This window comes from Polyodon spathula, chromosome 3, assembly GCF_017654505.1.
Source record: "Polyodon spathula isolate WHYD16114869_AA chromosome 3, ASM1765450v1, whole genome shotgun sequence".
In the NCBI taxonomy this organism is placed as follows: Eukaryota; Metazoa; Chordata; class Actinopteri; order Acipenseriformes; family Polyodontidae; genus Polyodon; species Polyodon spathula.
The window spans coordinates 75,809,820-75,829,811 of record NC_054536.1 but is presented as its reverse complement, the minus strand read 5'-3'; the positions used below and the strand labels follow the sequence as shown (position 1 = coordinate 75,829,811).

At 35.8% G+C, this 19,992-nt stretch overlaps 1 protein-coding gene across 1 annotated transcript in view; it reads right to left on the bottom strand.

Annotated features, from left to right (window-relative positions):
- LOC121309401 (golgin subfamily B member 1-like) overlaps positions 1-19,992 on the bottom strand; it is a 184,552-nt gene that overhangs the window by 127,975 nt on the left and 36,585 nt on the right. Inside the window, exons 8-11 of the mRNA XM_041242308.1 lie at positions 19,762-19,896; positions 3,259-3,342; positions 2,824-2,970; positions 25-246 (exon numbers count right to left, since the gene is read on the bottom strand). Coding sequence (XP_041098242.1) covers positions 25-246; positions 2,824-2,970; positions 3,259-3,342; positions 19,762-19,896 — 588 coding nt within the window. The remainder of the gene's footprint in view (positions 1-24; positions 247-2,823; positions 2,971-3,258; positions 3,343-19,761; positions 19,897-19,992) is intronic.

The window sequence follows — 19,992 nt, the reverse complement described above, 5'->3', positions numbered from 1 at the left end:
ACAAATCAGAAAATATTATTTCACCTTGGCCGTTGCTTTCATAAATTCTGCATTGAGTTTCTTTGTCGCTTCCTCTTTGTAGTTGATCTCAGCTAAAGCTTGAAGATGCTTCTTTTCAAGTTCTATGAAATCTGATTTAAGAGCCACAAAAGCATCATGCCAGTGGGCAGATTCAGCAGTAAGCATATTCTGATTGTCCTGTGAAGACTGCCCCTGCTGCTGAACGGTAAGCTTTAGGTCTTCAAGCTGAGAATTTAAGCGAACAAAAGAGACAGAAATGAAAACAAGGAATGATCTAGGTACAACGGAGTCAACCTTTCGGTCATAGCATGCAATTCTTTATTTATTTATTTTTTATAAGAAAAAAGGAACCCATGGAAGCATTTGCAACCAGAACTAGTTAATTTTCACAAAATCTTTCAGCAATGGCAGCATGTCCCAGAATAAAACACATACAAAAGCATACTGACTGCTAATATTTCTGGCCATTGTTATTTCTTGCAATTTTTAATTTTATTTATTGACATATAAGAACTCACTCCTGGCTATTTATTTTTACGGTAACATACAGACTTCTCGGATATCTCAGAGCAGTTTCAAACCTGAGACAACCGTATACGAATGTACAGCCTCTCATGTGTTCTTACTTACATGTATAATAAACTTAAAAATCAAAGGTTATTATCAATGAAAATAGCACATAACAAGAAAACATAACAACACAAAACAGACAAAGCTTTAAAAAAACAAAGGGTCATTATACAGTGTGTAATTGCACTTAAGTCTTTAATACTAACTTATATTAACTGATATTTTTGGAAAGGAGAAGATTCCATATCAAACGATACAAACAAGAATTCTTAAGAGACTTACACAGTAGGCATGCTGTAGGTCTTACAGCAGCAATACAGATTCATTCTATTTATTTGCAAAGCAATACAGAAGAGAAATCCTGCCTCTTGAGAACAGGTGTCGAAAGATTTCTAAGACTTAAAATAACTTAAATATCTGTAAAAAAAATTGTAAAAGTAATACCTAAATACTAATAACATACCCTGAGAAACACTGTAAGAGTGTTTCTTTAAATAATCATGAAATGCTCATGAACATTGTCAAAAATATAGAACATTTTAATAGAAAATGTAGCTAAATGTGATATCACTGACAGGGCCTTCATTAAAACATTTTAGAACAGATTTCAGGATTGCATATACATTGGGAAAACATTCAATTTACGGTAGTTCCTTTTGCAGTCTGGTAAAGAACAAAAAAAAAGAACTTCCCTAGAAAATAGTCTGGGTCTAATAATCTACTACTCTGTATCATTTCAGTGATTTTACTTGTAGTGCAAAAAAACTGCTTTAAGCTGCTCTGTGACAGATTCAAATCAACCTATTCTGTGGGAAACAGGTCATATTTGCTGCAGGAAGGCTTTACACTGTACTGAGCAGTGTAAAATGCACTTGTTATATTGAAGCAGACAACAGTTTGTAGCAAACAAAGGTAGGAACAGATATTGTACTTTTGAAACATTTTCTATCTATCTGTACAGGTAGTTTTGCACAAAATAATATTGACAAAAAATAAATCTTATAAAGGATATATACCGTACAGAATGGTGATTTTGCTAACCTTATTTACTGTATATGTGTTGGAAATTGTTTGAGATATCTATCCCCAGGCATCACTGCTTCTACACAACAGCAGACAATGACTGTATAATTTATTAATATAAAGTTGAAACAATCAATTCCTCATTTTAATATCAGACCTGTTAAAAACAAAATTGATAAATGCACGCTTCGAACGAGGATAAAGCTTCTGGATAAAAAAAAAAGCTCACAAACTGTAACCTGTTCTTTTTATAATGTCATTTTAGCTTTAACTGTGGCATAAAAGAGAGTTATCGTTGTATAACCCGTAATGATGTATTTATATGTGACAATATATCCATCAAGAAATACCCTGATCATTTTTTTTTTTTTTTTAATGTAAGGAACAAAAAAATAAAGAACAACAAAATAAATTGTGTTTTATTTTATTTTTTTAACCAGGAGGATAATAATGGACTCAAATCATGTAAAACCTTGAACAGTTTGAGGCTTTCTTATTCCCCTTGGTAGCTAAGATGTGTTATTTTATAGAAGAATATATATATATATATATATTATATATATAAAATATAGCATAGTGCTATATATCTATATAATATAAAGAACACTCTGACTTTGATAGTACCAATTTGTCCGCAACATTTAAAACATATATCAGCCAATTCATATACTTAAAAAGAGAATACTGAACAATTTCTAAATTCTACCTAGAAATATATTTGTAACACTTATTTATTTTATTTTTTTACAATACATAAAGCAGATTCAACTTCCTTATATCAGATATTAACCTCCCCTTCCAAGTTTAACCAAACTTACCTTAGATAAAAGAATAATAATAATAAAAAAATGTACACAAATTTAAAACACTATTAAAAAGAACTTGCAGTAATGCCCTATTTTATTTAAGATTAAATTATCATCCTCTTTTGGAAAGAAGGGTTACCGTACAAAACGAAGAAAATCTTTTTCGCTATGAAGCCCAAATACGATCAATAACATTAAATATATTTCAAGGGACATCTTACTCTTAAACAATTGGAATGTTTAAGTCAATAGGTGAATAACTGAAAACCAATCTATTTTATACAGCGCAACATGAGGTCTCTATCATGCTTTACATATACATCAATAGATCATTTTGAGATAATTAAGCAGAGGGGTAATTAGGGTAATTTATGGAGCTGTTCTGCAGTTCGCAATACTGTACCTGACATGCGGCCTGCTTATATAAGTTACGGGTAGCTTCCAGCTCACTCTGCAGCTGTGCGATTTGAGCCTTCCAATGCTCAGCCTCAACATCCCTACTTTGCAGTGATTCCTGAAGCTGGAAAATCCTGCGCTCCTGAGTTTGAAACTGAAAGAAATCCCAACAAAATAAATGACCACAGCAAAATAATTAGCTGCATATATAGCATTTCAACTAAAATGTGAACTCCATTCCAGTGATTACCAAATTATCCTATCTGAAGTGGAAATATAGTATTGCTAGTCAGCCTTCATTTAACATTTGTTTTGTTTGCTAAATACCCATGCATTACCTGTGAACTCACTGTTGCAGAAAAACTGCAGGTGCGCAATGTTTCGCAGTATTGTTGCAGGAATAAAATAGGTTTAATTTGCTGCCACTTTATTTTATTCATACCTCAGCAAAGAGTCCATCTTTTTTCTGTTGCAGGGAAAGTACTTCTTTCTGCTGTCTCTGTAGCTCGTCTCCTCTTTTCTGAAGCTGCAAGTTTATACACAAAAGCAAACCACAATGTCAACCAATTGGACCTCACTTAAGCAACCTAGGTGATCGATTTGAAAAGCAGAGGATGAACAGGACCCCATTTCTGCAGTACAGTGTTCAAACTGCTCATTCATTAAAAGATGCTGTTCCTTATTGATTCTGGCTTAAGTAATGAGAAAGCTTATCCAAAAATCTTTAGCATTTGGGCTCAAGTTAAGGGAATCGATACAACCATTTCCCATTTGAACAACATATGTGAATTTTATGTACAAAAGACAAGACAAAGCCAAAATCAGATAAATCAATAGCGTTTGTCGATATAACATAAAGCTGACGAATTGCGTTTTTAAGCAATTAAAGTGAGCTGTAAACATACAATGGCTAATCGATTCTGATGTTTTTCTATCATCAGTATTTAAATGCCGATTAAAATTATTTTAGATCCATAAGTTGACTCTACAGCTAAAGACCCAGTATTTTAATCAAGTAAAACACATTTGTCAAAAAAGATAAGTCAATTTAAAATTTCTTTTAGGTAGTCTAAACAAAAGCTACATAAATGAATTAAACTAATTAATCATATTTTTTTCCCCCTTAGTAGTTTACTTTGTGACATACTGTAAGCTATTGAAAGGCTAGATTACAAGTGTCAATTGTTATGCTATGTTTTTTGAAATCCAGCTCAATAAATAAACAAGTTTGATACTCTAATTTAGAGGGGTTTGGGGGCTCTTTTGGGGAAAAAAGCTGTGCTAGGAACGTAAGGTTAGAATGGCCCCAGGCAAGTTCAATAAGTGCCTACCAGTGTCAGCTCCTGTTCAGCAGCCAAGAGTAGAGTTGGCAGTAAAGTATCTGTGGTAATTTTCTATTAATTCCCCTGTGCAACCACTAAACTCATCACTGAGCAGGCTGACCCTGGTGCTGTGCAAGACTGAGATTTGGAAACAAACAGAATATTCAGGCTGTTTGGATCCCAGTTTGAACTCATACCCTTCTGTTGCAGAGGGTCAATACAGTTGCACACTCATGTCTTACGCCATTGCATTGGCCACCCGCAAAGGGATTGACTGTCTGACCTATTAAATAGTTATCCCTGCAGACTTTTTTCATAATATTTGTAAGAGCAACAATAACAGAAAATTAGGCAACCTATCTGGGAAATGTATATATTTCTCATTATGCAATAATACTAAAAGAAAATTCCATTACTTCACAATTACTATTCTAATTTTTTGTTTACTATTAATACATATACCATACAGTCGCAGACCAAAGTATTGACATCCTACATTTAATATAAGATAATACAAAAAAACATGTTAAATACACACATTTAGTGAACATTCGCCACTAATGCATTTAAGCAGCTTGAAATATTTATTCTTGACAAAAGTACTGGCACCTTTACATTAAAAGCCTGTAAAAATGTAAATTAGCTCATTTAAAGCTGCATTATAGTTAGGGCTTCTGATTTTCAGTTTTAACCGATATAAACCGACAAAACACCCCCAGTACAAAAAACAAGGAATTGGTGTAAAGCCAATAACAGTGGAAAATACCGGAAAAAAAACTGTGGAATGGTTATTCAATTCACATTGACCACCCCATTAAAAAAAAAAAAAAAACCTGCAGCTGGGCAACATCCCTCCTTTCTGGCTTGTCTCTATCAATCAATCAATCTTTATGTTATATAGTGTCTTTCATAGTGGACCACCATCACAAAACGCTTTACAAGATGCAGTAACAAGAAAATCCATAAAACTTAAAATACAGAGAAATGCATAACAGATATACAGTTTAAAAAAATAAAAAAAAAAAAAAACATAACACATTGATTCATTCTGAATGCTTTAATGCACACAGTTGGCTGCTCATGGAAATGAGATATAAAATATAAGTTTTTCCCCAAAAATAAACAGTATGTTTGAAGAAACAAAATGTAAAGCCTTCATTGAAGAAAACCTTGTACTTGCAGCTAAACATGGAGGTGGTTCAATTACAATATGGGAGTGTCTTAGCAGTTGAGGTGCTGGCGATATTCATGTGATTGAAGATCGAATGAATAAAGCCATGTATCAAAACAAGACTGTATAATTCATCACGACAATGAACCAAAGCATGTGGCTAAGTCAACTTGGGAATTCTTAAAGAAAATGAAGATAAAAGTTCTAGAATGGCCTTCGCAAATCACCAGGCAATAGAAATGCTTTTGTACATAGAATCTGTCGAAGCTGAAGAAAATATGCAAGCCAAAATGGGTTTAGATTTCACGAAGATGTAACATACTGGTTAAGAGTGATTATACACGTCTGAAAGCTACAATAAAAGCAAAAGGAGGGCACATGAAATACTAAAGCAGGGGTGTTAATGCTTTTATCATGAACCAATACTTTAAACTAAATAAGAAATTGTGTATTTTGATTTACAAAGTGGTTAACGTTTACAAAATGCTTGTCTTTAAACTGTTACCTTGAAATGTGTTATAAGTAGTGTAGTGTGCCAATACTTTTGTATGTGACTATGTATGGATGCATGTATGGTGCAGTACCCCTTAACCTATCTGCTATGCACATTGGGGTAGAGCATTTATTAGCTTTTTAAACTCAACCAAAAATTATTTGTTCATAAACTATATTAGTATTCAGGAATAGATTAATCATCAACTCTTAAAAACTGGCAAAATATTTGATTAGTCTAGAATATAAAATGACTGAGTGGAATATTTAGGTTTCTGCAGACTCGTATAACATTCAATGTTCTTCACAGTAACCATTGCAATAAGCTTTTTTCAGTTAAAGAGCAGACAAGTATCAAATATCAAGCATCAAAGCTAAATACAATATACCATTCCTCTGTGATATAATATACTATTTGATTACACCACATAAAAAAACAGAACCACACACAAACCTAGACATAAAAAATTATGTACTCAGGAATTACTAAATTACATTCTCTGCCTATTATTTTCACTTTATCCAACCCAAAACTAAAGTGATATAATTTTTGTTAGTTTTCTTTACCACTTTTACATTTAAAAGCTATTAAAATGATATACATTATACATATATATATATATACCATATCAAATCACACACAAATATTTTATAGTGGTATAGTTTATTTGTGTGCTCCCAAATAAACTTACAATAGTTTAATTTGAAACCTTTTAGTTCCACAGACATTGGACATATTATTGTTGCACTGTAGGCAATGAACGTATCAGCTCCAACGATTCAACAGAAAGCAGAATAGTGTGAAAGTAATGAGTTTTTAGTTGGGAACCTGTTCTGTGGAGTATGCTTAGTTCAGTTTTCAACAGGAACAAGGGTCTAAAAGGAGACAACACACATTCTTTCCATCTTCAGAATAACAAGTGTGCTGTATTTCCATTTCCTTTACTGAAACATCTTTATCAATAACAGTCCCCATGACCTACATCTACTGTATGGGTAAACAATCACTACTCCTGACCCTCACAATTGTCTGTTGTATTCCTAGCTGGGGGTACTCTGTCTACACAGTGGCCCCTACCAGAACTCCTGGAAACAATAAGATGTTTTTGTTACACACCTTAAAACAAAACAAAAACAAACAAACAAAAAAATAAAAAAACATGTTGATGAGTCCAAAACATCCATACACACATATTCATGTTAAAAAAACAACATTACCCAACTATGAGCATCATGAAAATATCCCACTGTACCTGAAGTCAAAGATTCCATAATCATATGACAGACATTCTGGAAAATTAGGATAGTGTTAATAAAATTGTTCTATTTACATAAGAACCTGTGTTTTTCCACCACATTTTCAACAAATTACACAAAGATGGAACAGCTCTTCAACCCTTTTGAGATTACAATCTTTACCAAAGAAAGAATTTCCCAAAGGTAATTGGTTACCTTATTAATATTCATAAACCTATTTGCTGTATTTTTTTTTTCTCGTGTATTTTTAAAGTCTACAAGAGATAATTAAAAAAATAAAATGTATTGGCTTAAAAAAGATATTTCACATATATCTTTAACAAAATCTAGACATTTAAGGAAGTAGTGTCATAAACCAAGACATTTCTTTAAAAAATATATTGTTTTTATTCCAACAGTCTTTACAGTTTCAGCCATGTTCTCACTTTACAGAGGTTGTTTAATCACGCGTAAGAAATTACTAGCTTCTCTGTTCGTGAAGCATGACATTTCAATTGCACAGCCAATAAAAGTATTACATGAAGAGGGCTGAAATGATTTACTGTCTGGAAAGCCTGAGGACCAGGGTTACCATGGTGAGCTACCTTTTCTATGCACACAAGGTCAAGTGAGAATGACCTATCAATGGACAAACCTCAGTCTTATCACATAATAATATGTTACTCACGTAATAGATTGTTGGTTCTCTGTATTAAATTACCATTTCTTTCTCATTAAATATTATACGCATTAAAAAAAATAATAATAATTGGTAAGAAGACCATGTAAAAGCATTATACTACCTATCTACAGTATCTACATATAGATGAACTGTAATGTACCAAATGCCACGTGTTTTGCAGGGTCTTTTAGAATTATTGCTTTGAGTATAGGATATTACTACTCTATATCCCTAAAGTAAAGAGTAAGGCTATATATTTCTGGGCTAGAGCACCCCTATATAGTAATTTGTATGCTGTACATTGTATATCCTCAGACTTTTTGCAGCGATGCGTTAGTAATCTTAAGTCATATTCTTATGCAGCCCTGTGCCCTTATAAATGTCTCTTGAATTACATACGCTGTAAGAAAATGAAACCCTTTGGGCTATGAATCTGTTGGATTTAGAGAGGAAATCATCAAATATTTAAGATGAAAATACAGTAACAGATGCTGGCTGTCATGTGTAAGCTTAGTGAATGTTATGACAAGGCTCTTAAAACATTTAAATGTAGAGCATTTTTAATGAAAATATTCATTAACTCAAAATGGACCTTATATCTTGCAACCATCATTACAATCTGGGCAGTAGATTTGCAACAAAATAATAATTATAAAGCCACAGGATATTTAAATGATCTATATTGTAATACTATACAAATTAAATATTATATGTTTGTCTATTCACACATGTATATATTGTTAGGTTGTCCATTTGATTTGTTACCAATCAAGTTTAAATTCTGGTGTTTTAAAAGGTACTGAACAATGTTTCGTAAAGGCATTTTTATTTTTTAAATCAATAATTTAATACTGATAATCGCATATGAAAAAAATCTGTGTCATAAGGGTTATAATTATGAATCATGACTGTGTAATGCAACAATGTTTTTTTTTTTTTATGTATTACACTTTTTTCATTACTTTTTTTTTTTGTTGTTGTAAGCATTATTGATTTCCCCGTTTGTAATATCAACCTAATGCAATAAGCTATTTAATCATATTTTGTTAAAGAATAATTTTACTGCTCTTGAGCAATATGCCATAACCATCACAATATATGTATGAAACCAATTTGCTCATTCAAAATGCATCTTTTTTGTTGCAATTTCTAGAGAGCACTAAACAAAATAATGTTGAATTTCACCCTCTAGTAGTATAAATGATTTTTCTTGAAAAAGCATGCACTGCATATCTGTTACTGCCTTGTACATGGAAGCTAAGATGAGATGTTACATGTATTCTTTACAATTGAAATGAGGAAGTAGATAAGTATAAATTAATATTAAGATTCAGGTTTGGATTGTTTGCTTATGTCTTGGTGAAGATAGACTGTAATATAATTTGAAATGGTCTTGATGATTATAATGGAATTGGATAAGACAACAAAGAGAACTTGATCGTGAAGATGAGGACGAGGATCGTTAGCTTGTTAGTGTGGCGCACATGGGGACGTTAGCAAACCTTTCAAAAGCACCTTGAGTTGTGAACTTGCCGACTAAACATCAGTGATGTGTAGTACAGCACGTGCCTGAAGAGTCAGTGAAATCAGCCTCAAGGAAACATACCGGTAGCTGATGTTTTTTTCATTATTGTACAGCTAGTTCTATAGCACACCACCTTAGACCCACTGTGGGAGGTTGTGCAGAAAACAGGTAGGAAACAAATACTAGATCACATGATGGATGACTAAAGAGTTATTCTTTACAACCTGTCACCTTAAAGCAAATTTAAATTTAATAAAAATAAAACAAAATCCCACAACAGAAAGCAAAGGCAGATCCCACACAGCCGGATAATTTTAAATTCCATTACTGGGATTTCTAAAAAAAAAATGATGACTTCATGTAATGCTAATAAAAGTCTAGCTCCACATTAAGAATCCTAGGCTATGGATATTGCTAAATGTGTGTCACCACAGGCATGAAAAAAGGGCAGTGGCAAGGAACAAAGACAAAGCTCCATTTAAGTCACAATAATCAGGATTATTTTAACTTGTGTTTTTTTTTTTTTTAGAACACCATTTTGTTTTTATTATTGACTATGCCACAGGGACCCCTACTGGTCATGCGCTATTCAAGGCCAGGTATAGTCCAGCCAGTCAGGGCATCACCAGAGTCCAGTAACTTGGCATAATCCTCTACTTTTCAACCAAATGTACAGCTCTCTACAACTTTCTTTCTGAGTGTTCGCCTTCGCTCGTGTTCCACTAATGTAATGTAGTCTCGGCCTCTCAATACGTGGTTGGATATCAGCATCTGCAGGTCCCTTCAACTCTTTATCCAGTCAAGCTATTATTGTGTATGTCTAATTTACCACATAAAATTTTTTTCCTATCCATACTCAGGGAATATTTGTTGGTCTACTTTTTGGCTGTTGTTTTACATTTCAAGCAGCTTCACATTTCGCAAATGTACTGCAAGCTATAGACTCATGAAGCTGTTTTCTAGATAGAGAAAAAAAAAACACACATTTGGTATTCCCATCTTAGGCCCTAATTGTGACCCAATTATTCAGCAAGGCAACTTCAAATTATAAACTAGTTATTGTTTTCCAATTTTCTAAAAATAATACATTATTAAAACACCTGCACCAGCACTTGTGACTGCTTAATGTGTGTATCTTTCTTGTAGGCATAGTTGTTGGCTGGACATTTCAGGTTCATAAATTCATTTGATTGTATATTAGTAAATGGGAGAAATCACAAATAATTATTTTTTGAAAGGTGGCAGTGGTGCATACTTATTTGATTAATTGATAATAAGTAATCCAGCTTTTCCCTGTCTAGATAAGGCATAGTTGGATTTTAAAGCATTTTCCACCAACAATGAATATCCCACGGATTGCATCAAACATTTATTTAAGGAGTAATCCCAGGATAACCACTGAAAGTGGTTGATTCAATACAGTGTGATTACATGGTGCAGCAAAGTGCTCTTAAAAAGATACTGCTATGGGTAACCCAGTTGGTGTATTGGTTGATCATACCAACCTCCAAAACCATTCAAACGTTTCAGCAAAACATTATCATTTTATTCACTGAACAAAATGTTGGTTCTATAAATAAAATTGTATTTTGTAAATTGTATACACACCATATGTTTGACAAGTGCTTGATCCATTAACTGTAAAAATTATCCAATTATTTTTTTTAGCTAATGTTTCAAATACAGTATCCTTTTTTAAAGTAACAAATATAAGTGTGTACAATAAAACCTATCAGTTAGCATATATAATAAAAACCTACAGCATTTTTCTTCTATCTGTTTAAAATGATGCAGATCTTCAGTGCAAATGTGTGTGTGTGCATAATACGAAATATTTTTACTAAGGCATTGTCAAGCACATGAACAATACATGGCAAAAATACTAGGATGAAGATTTCTTGCTCACTTAAGAACAGCACATTTTCTCTGAGAATAACAGAAAAACATGTATACTGTAATAAAAAATAATAAGCATATCCCTGCAGCTTTTTGCACATAACATTTTAGGATTCTAAATACACTAGGTAATGGTTATTCTTTGCATAGAACTGTCTTACAAATTACACCCTCTTACCGAATAGATTTACTAATGTCCTGGGGCTTACCATGTTTAAACAGAAATATGTTTCCAGTTCTCAAGGATCATCTTGAAAAATAACTATGTAAATACATTCAAATAATTAAACCTACTGCATGCAATAATTGTGATTTTCATGCATTAACAAAACGGTGTATGGATATTTTTTCACAAATGTGTTGCCACCCCCCACCCCCACCCACTTCCATGGAGGATGAATGCTTTTCTGACCTTCAGCAGCATATCTTATATTGGAAATGGCACACATAGCTTCACAGCAGCTACTGGACCCGAGTGTACTGCACCATAGCAGGGTTGATCTGTGTGTTGCAGATCAGTACTGTCTGCTAGCTAGAGGCCATCATTAGTCAAAATAATGAATCTAATAAGTTATAATGATACATTGACAATGAAGTGTCTTTGAACCAGCCGTTCTGGGGGGGAAAAAAAATGTAATAATGTGCGGTGATGCTCTGTCAACATACATTTTATCATACTATCACAAAGAACTGTCTGGGGCAAGGTAAGGTGCCAATGCAGAATTGTGGATCTGTACACAATCCCTCCCCCTTATTTAGGAGTTTGCTTTTCCTAAGCATAATGAAACTAAATCTGGGTCAAGGTCATTCACTGTAGAGCCCAGCACAACATGCTGATTTACAGTGATCTCAAGTCTAACTGGGGGCAGAGCTACTTATCACCCAAATCCCAACTGGCAATGCATTCTACTCCCATAGCCAACGCACTGGCGGTGAAGTCCTTGATTTACAGCAAGATGAACTCTCACTGCCAAGTGGATTTCATTCAAATGCACTGTGATGCAGAATATAAACTAAAGCTACTCAGGAAACTGAGAAAAAAAATTAAAAAGGACAATGATTTAGGTGAATCATTGGGTGTCCTACAAGTTATTTAATTGATGGGAATAAAGTCATTAAAAGTTAAAAGGTTATCCACCTTAGGTTACATTATATGTGGGTCAGTTTAGTTGTTATTATTGTTTTAGATACTGAAATCTTTTTTTTTTTTTTTTTTTTTAACATTGTATTTCTATTCCAGCTGCTTACACTGTATTGTCAGATCTGCCTTTCTCTCACCTGTTAGGGCAATCAGAAACAAATCTCCAAGATCATTTATCAATATGTTACACACAATATGCTGGGAGAAAGTACTGGTTGAAGGACATTTTGCACATAATGGTTTTGTTAGGCAAAAACCCATTATCATTATTTAAAAAAAAAGTACATATGTACTATTTTTTATTTATTTATTTTTCTCAGGTGTCCTTTTCCACCCTGTCTAAATGCCCTACATATATGTAGCTATTATTAAGACTCAGACAGTTTGTGGGCTCTCTTTTACAAGAATTCTGTGCATGGTAAGTTTTATTTGATGATCATGACCAATAATCTGTATCTTCCAATAAAATGATCATGTTTCCCCACACTCCAGTTCCTATCCACATATTCATTTAATACAATGGTTTACAAAGCTATATATCTTTATAAAACGGAAGTGCTGCTTGTTCTATCAACATGAGTTAAATATTGTTATTCGGAAATCAAACATTGCCTTGGTGTGGTCACAGTGGCTTTGGTTCTGAGAATGTTTGCTAAGAAAGTCACATACATTTTAAAATGATAAATACAGAATATACCCCCATCTGGCTTCTTAAAACTGATTCTAAAAGACAATTCAATGTTAGTAATATTATAGAAACTTAAATATTCCTGTCAGCATTTTCCTTTGACATTAGAAACAGTTAGATCCCACAACAGAACCACAATGAACCAATATGTATTACAACAGAAAGTTCAATGAAACAGTTGTCACTTCATGGTCATTGGCAAAATGTCAACTAAACTCAAATACAAAAGCTTTCAAAAGGGGCCTCAACACTCTCCTAAGGTTAATTATTTTAGTTATTTGCATATTTAATTATGCTTGGTATTAAGAATAAGTACTGTTTATTCAATTTGCTCAATTTTCTCTCTGGCACATTTTCACTGAAAATCAATGAGCTCGACGGGGGATGTGTGAAGAAAAAATTAACACACATTCATCAAATGTGCCAACACAGATGCTAACAATCAAAGGCCTTTTAAACAAAATCCCCTTAATATTTCATTATCATTACACCGTTCAAAAAGGGTTTAGCACGCAAAACATGATACAGCTGATGAACTTCAACTGACTGCAGCCTATGCATCTGTGCCACGGTTAAATTTAATGTACCACCAAGAATGACAACTTGAATTTCCTAATACACTGTTACAGTCACTAAAATTAAACACTTTTTAAGCCACAGGCTATACAAGTAATACATTATTCATCTCTACTTTACAAAGGAACATTAATCAATTATAGTTTTAACAAAATTAAACATGGAACAAGAGACATGAATTCCCTTTTAATATGCAAACTATGTTGAGGAAGGTATTGTGAATTACATTTTATTCATATAATGGTGATAGAAGTACGTTCTAATTTCCAACCTGAACATCTACTCAAAACGATATGGTTAATAGAATACATATTTGCCAGTAGTAATAAGACTACAGGCAATTACTTTTCTTTACTGATGGAATACATTACTTTCTTAATTTTGATAAAGTTGTTTGAAAAAGACTTTTGTGGACATCAGTCCATCTTTTACTGGAATATTTCAACAAAGCTTGCAAATCCTTTCGACATAAGATTAACCAGTGAAGGCACTGGGATCTACTGAATTAACCTTAACAGTGGAGGATCTAAATATCACTAACATTTAAACATTACAAATAGGAACAAACCTACCATTTTACAAAAATATATTTAAGAGAGATGTTTTACACTAGGCGATTATTGCTAGCATAATTGCTAGTACGCAAATAGTGCAATCTTACCAAGAGAGTAGAAAAGGGTGCTATATTGCCAGAAAGTTTTCTAGCTGTGATACACTTTTTATCATCGTTCGAAGATGGCAGCACCCAAGGACTTGCTCCATTAAAAAACATAACCATCTACGGTAAGAATGCTTGTCTTCTAGAGCTAATTCTTTCATGAGATTTTCCTATACCTCATGTCCCTGTCTTTGTTTCGCAGACAGGTAGCTGTATTTATTTGTCCAAATTTTACTACTATTTTTTTTTTGTCTTAGTGACATGAATGAGGTAAAAATAAAATCCTCATGCAGAAAGTGACCATCTCCTGAGCTAATTAATTGATTAATTGTTGCTAATCGGAAGATGGTCACCTGTATAAAAGCCTGCAGCTGTCTGCGCTCAGGATGAGGGTTTGGAGTAGAGAATTTGAGTGGAGACAGGAGGTAAATAACTGAAAATATAACAATTGCTAAGCTTGCTGGTTTATACACCGGCACAACACTTGTTTGTTATTTGTTTAGTTGTTTATATTTATTTTTTATTATTTAATAAAATACTGAGCTTCATAGCGTTTCAGTTTCGCTCCACTGTCACCCCTGCAAAACTACCCTTTCATATGTTGTCTCACTGTGGGATAACAGCGCCTCCAAGCGTCAGACAGGGAATATTGCGGTATTTTTGTAGAAAGGAATGTTTTGGGATTTTTTTTGTTCTTTGGGGAAAAAAAAAAAGAAGGCTGGAGCTGGAGAGGTGGCTGCAGGGAATTGGAGGTCCTCCTCAGTGGTCTGGAGGACCAAGACTGGTGCCTTCCTTGTGGGGTATATGTGCACTGGTGGTTGTTTGCCCCTTCCAGGAAGAGGAGGAGGAACCAGCCCAAGAGAGGAAGGTGGGTAGAAGGACCAGGAAGAGAAGGGGGAGAGGAAAGCTGCAACAGCAACCACAGCAACAGCAGGAGGTCGGGGATGACGGCCGGGAGACCGTTTTAAAGAACCTCGCGGCAGAGTTGTACCTTGGCTGTGGGACATATGGACACATATTGGCCATATGTCCCACGCAATACGAAGAGGGGAAACTAGCGCCCAGAACTGGGGAGCCCATTCATCCAGCACCCAGAAGGGGAGAGCAGGTGCATACAGCGCCCAAAAGGGGGGATCACGTGCATCCAGTGGCCAGAAGGGGGAGCCCGTGCATCCAGAGCCCAGAAGGGAGGAGCACGTGCAAACAGCGCCCAGGAGTGGGGGAGCCATTGCGGCCACAGCCCAAGAAGGAGAGGCCCACAGGTCCAGAACCCATGTCTCCAGCAGTGGAGGAAGGGTGCCTGCTGTTCCCACCTCAGCCAGCAGAGGGAGAATGCCTGCTGGTTCGGCCTCCACCTCAAGGAGCAGAGCAACAGGAGCTGCCTCTGCCTCCACTTCCTATACCACCTCCACCAGCAGAGGGTGAATACCTGCTGGTTCCGCCTCTACCGCTGTGGGAGGACTGCTTGCCGCTCCCACCTCCACCAGCTTGCCGCTCTCACCTCCACCACCAGAGGAGCTGGAGCTACCTCCACCACCCGAGGGAGAGGAGCTGCAGCTGAGATTTTCACCGCCCGGGGATGCCTTCACGTCACTGCCTGGGGATGCCTTCACGTCACCGCCATGCAAGGATTATCTGCCGCTCCCACCTCCACCTCCATGGAAGGGACTGTCTTGCTTCCCCCAAGGATGCCTGCCTCGCATCGCCTGGGCTTGCCTGCTGCTCCGCATCGTCTGTGGAGCCACCAGTTACAGGGTACAAAGCAGAAGTGGAGTTCCCGCTGACGCTTCCATTTCCAGGGGCTCCCCTCCCGAGTTCGCCTCCCGAGGGTCAGCTGCTGCTGCCATTGCCTCCTGAGGTTCTCCTGCTCGCCGTCACCTGGGGTCACCGGCTCAGTGTCGCCTGAAATGCTTCGTCTGGGGTCACCCCCAGCTCCGCTTCGCCTGGGGTCGATGTCAGCCTGATTTGCCACAGAAAATACTGTGGCCGCAGCCCCACAAGGGGGAACTGCCAGCTATAAAGAAGTGAGGGGAAGATCAGGGGACCACCCCCACAGGCAGCCAGGCGGCTGCAAGATTGCTTTGGTCAGAGGAGTCGGCCTGTGCAAGGTCAGCTTTGCCACTGCCAGCAGAAGTGCTGACTGCCTTGCCAACCATGGGTCCATTGAAGCCTTCCTTCCTGGCCCAAGACTTTGACCTGGACTACTGGTTTTTTAAGTGGGGAGGTGGCTTTTAAGGCCATGCGTGCTGACACAAGGGGGGGATGTGTCCTGCCCCTTTGTTTATTATTATTTTCGTATTATTATATATATGTTTGTGTACGGATGGACTAAAGCTGTCCGATATTATTATCTGTTGTGCGAGACCAGCGAAAAGCCTGTCTCATAATACTTAGGCCACATGAATGGGGATAAAATCGGACATGTATATACTTTAAACATGACGCATACTATTTATTTTTTTTTAATTTACATTTTTAATTGTACAACATGATATATAAACACGACACAACACTTTAGCCTTTACTCAAATGTACAATATTCCTCATCGCTTTAAAATTCAAATGGATTCAGCCGGTCTCTTAATTTTTCTTTGTGGAACGCTTTACTGTAACTCAATCTAGCTGAGGTATGCTTCCATTATGTCCAAGTTTAAACCACCTCCAAGGAAGGTTTACATTTAATCCACCTTTCACATTTAAACATGGATTTAATGTTTAAGAAAAGTTTCAGCTTGGATTCATTTTAAACAAGTATTACATATACGTTTTGCGAAGGTGATTAAAATACATTCGTTGATTTAATCTGGGTTAGTGGTTAATCCACTTTGGTGCATTTGACCCTTACAGGTGTTGTTTTCTTTACCAAGTCCACTTCGTTTTTTATGATTTAAAACAACAACACTCTTTAGATCTGCCATTGCTTAGATCAATTTAATAGACCCCATTAAGTTAATACTTGCAACAAACTAAAAATAAAACCCAATTACAAACTTGCATTTTTTTTTGTTATATGGATGTACTAATGATTTTGAGGTCAACCTTAGTCTAATATATAGTATTTGTTGTTAAATTAATGAAAATGTGTTGCATCATCATCATTTAAGGTGATATTAGTCCTTCTACCATCAGTTTCCATTAGCATTAGGCGTTTTAATGTGCCTAAAACATTGTTCAAATTATCATCCCTTCACCTTTAAATGTAGATAAATACTTTATGAACGATGAACAATTTCTGTTTTGTGAATAATTCCCTGTGGTAGAGCGTAGTGCAATAACCCGCCACATTGTATATCTACCAACAGCTTGCTTGGTTTTTAATGACAAAAGGTTTTTCTTGTTTTTTTTCATATATTGACTTTTTGTAGGTTTTTTGGCTGTAGACCTACTCGTGCTGTATTAAAGTCATTTTCACTACTCCTGTAAATTTCATCCCTGCTGCAGTAATTTAGCTAAGACTGTTATTTTCAAACTACTTTCGTATGCAAATGTACAAATCTCATTGGAATATCGAAGTTTCGCACATACCCTTGATGTTTGATCATTTATTTTCCTGACATGCACACTTTCACCAGTCTTGGACATAAAAGCCTGTAGCTCTTGCAAAGTTGCCATTGGCCTCTTGGTAGCCTCTCTGATCAGTCTCCTTCTAGCTCGGTCATCCAGTTTGGAGGGACGGCCTGATCTAGGCAGGGTCTTGGTGGTGACATATACCTTCCACTTCTTAATAATCGTCGTGACCGTGCCCCAAGGGATATTTAAGGCCATTTTTGTATACCCATCCCCCGATCTCTGCCTTTCAAGAACTTTGCCCTGGAGTTCTTTTGAAAGCGCCTTGGTGCTCATGGTTGGGTCTTTGCTTTGAAATGTACTACCCAGCAGAGGGAACCTACAGGAACTGCTGAATGTATCCTGAAATCATGTGAATCACTATAATTTAACACAAGTGGAGGCCACTTGGTGTGTGATTTTGTAGGTGATTAGTTACACCTGAGCTAATTTAGGATTGCTATTACAAGGGGGGTGGACACCAAGCTATTACAGTTTTTATTTTCACTTAATTTCCTACAGATTTCTCGAATATTTTTTTCACTTGTAAGCTGTGGGGTAGGATGTGTAGATAAATGAAAAAAAAAACACTATTTTAATGCATTTTATTTCCAGGCTATAAGGCAATACAAGGTGAAAATTTTGAAAGGGGGTATATATATATAGATAGATAGATATATTGAAAGATCCTCGCACTCTCACAGTTCGTTGCCCCTTTCAGACAGACCCAGGACACAGAAATGGATTTTTAAAGCGCTTACGCGCACTTTTAATGAGCACAAATCAAATAAACAAAAACACAAACAAAACCTAACTCCGTTTTGGAGCTCTTACTATACACCACCAGGTCCCTGACTAACCCACAGGATGGCTAAGCCGTTTACCTGTCACAAACAAAACACACAAAAGGTTTTCACACAATACCCTTTTTTCTTTGAAACGACTGATCACACACACAGTCGGGCTCTTCACTCAGCAGCCCCAAACTGACTGGCTGCCTTCTTTAAATACCCTGCACCTGGCTCTAATTTACAAATACCACCAGGTGCAGGGGATTAACTAAATCATTAAACTATAAAACCATTAGCCCATTCACCCAAATGTGCATTCTCACATGTTTTTAGCAGGGAGGATTTTTAACCCCCTCCCTGCTATATATATATATATATATATATATATATATATATATATATATATATATATATATATATATATATATATATATCACACACACACTGCCTTGCAAAAGTCTTAGACATGTTTCATTTTTCTACTCTGATGCATTATGAGCATCAACAACTTACTCAGAACCTCCACTAGTGTTTTCTACTATTACAACAACCTTGACTTGCATAAAGAAGGAAAAACACTGAGTGAAATAGCTTGCATTACTCGATTTTCAAGGTGTGGTATCCGAAGCATAATCAACAAGTACAGAGAAATATCATCTGTAATTGACAAACCAAGGACTGGAAGAGTGTCTAACAAGGATTAGCAATACTTGAAGATAATATCCTTAAGGAATAGAAAGAAGACAAGCATTAAATTGACAACAGAACTGGCAGAAGGCACAGGTGTTGTTGTCCATCAAATCAACAGTACGAAGGTCACTCTTGAAATCAGGACTTAAAGGATGTGTTGCAGTAAGAATACCTGTTAAGAAAGGGGTACACGACTACAAGACTAAAATATGCACATGGACACAGAAATTGGACTATGGAACAATGGTCAAAGGTGCTTTGGACACCTGTGTCTTCTGCCAGTTCTGCTGTCTTCAACATGCTTATCTTCTTTCTATTCCTTAAGAATATGTTGAAAAAAAAAAGTTTTTGAACGGTTCAAATTTTGCTGTTGATGTATTTATTTTCAAAAGATTTTCTTTATGACTTTTTTTGATTATATAAATTAAAGTGTACATAGCCCTTTGACTGTATTCTGAAGCACTCTATATCTTGTAATAGACAGAATAAAAACTAAATCAGAGAAAAACACCATAAAAAATGTTCTCTTACCTCTGTTGTCAGCATCACTGATTTTTTTTCAAGAATTTTGCTTGACTTGAAAAAAACAGTGTTATCTGCATCCTTTTCTGCCATCTCTTCTTTTAGCTTTCCGATTGCCTTCTGTAACTCACTAACCTTTTTCTGCTGTAAAGACAACAAACACAACAAACACTATTAATATTAACATCAAATGGCCTTGTGTGAATAGTTTGCAATTTTGTTTTTCAAGTATGATTTTCT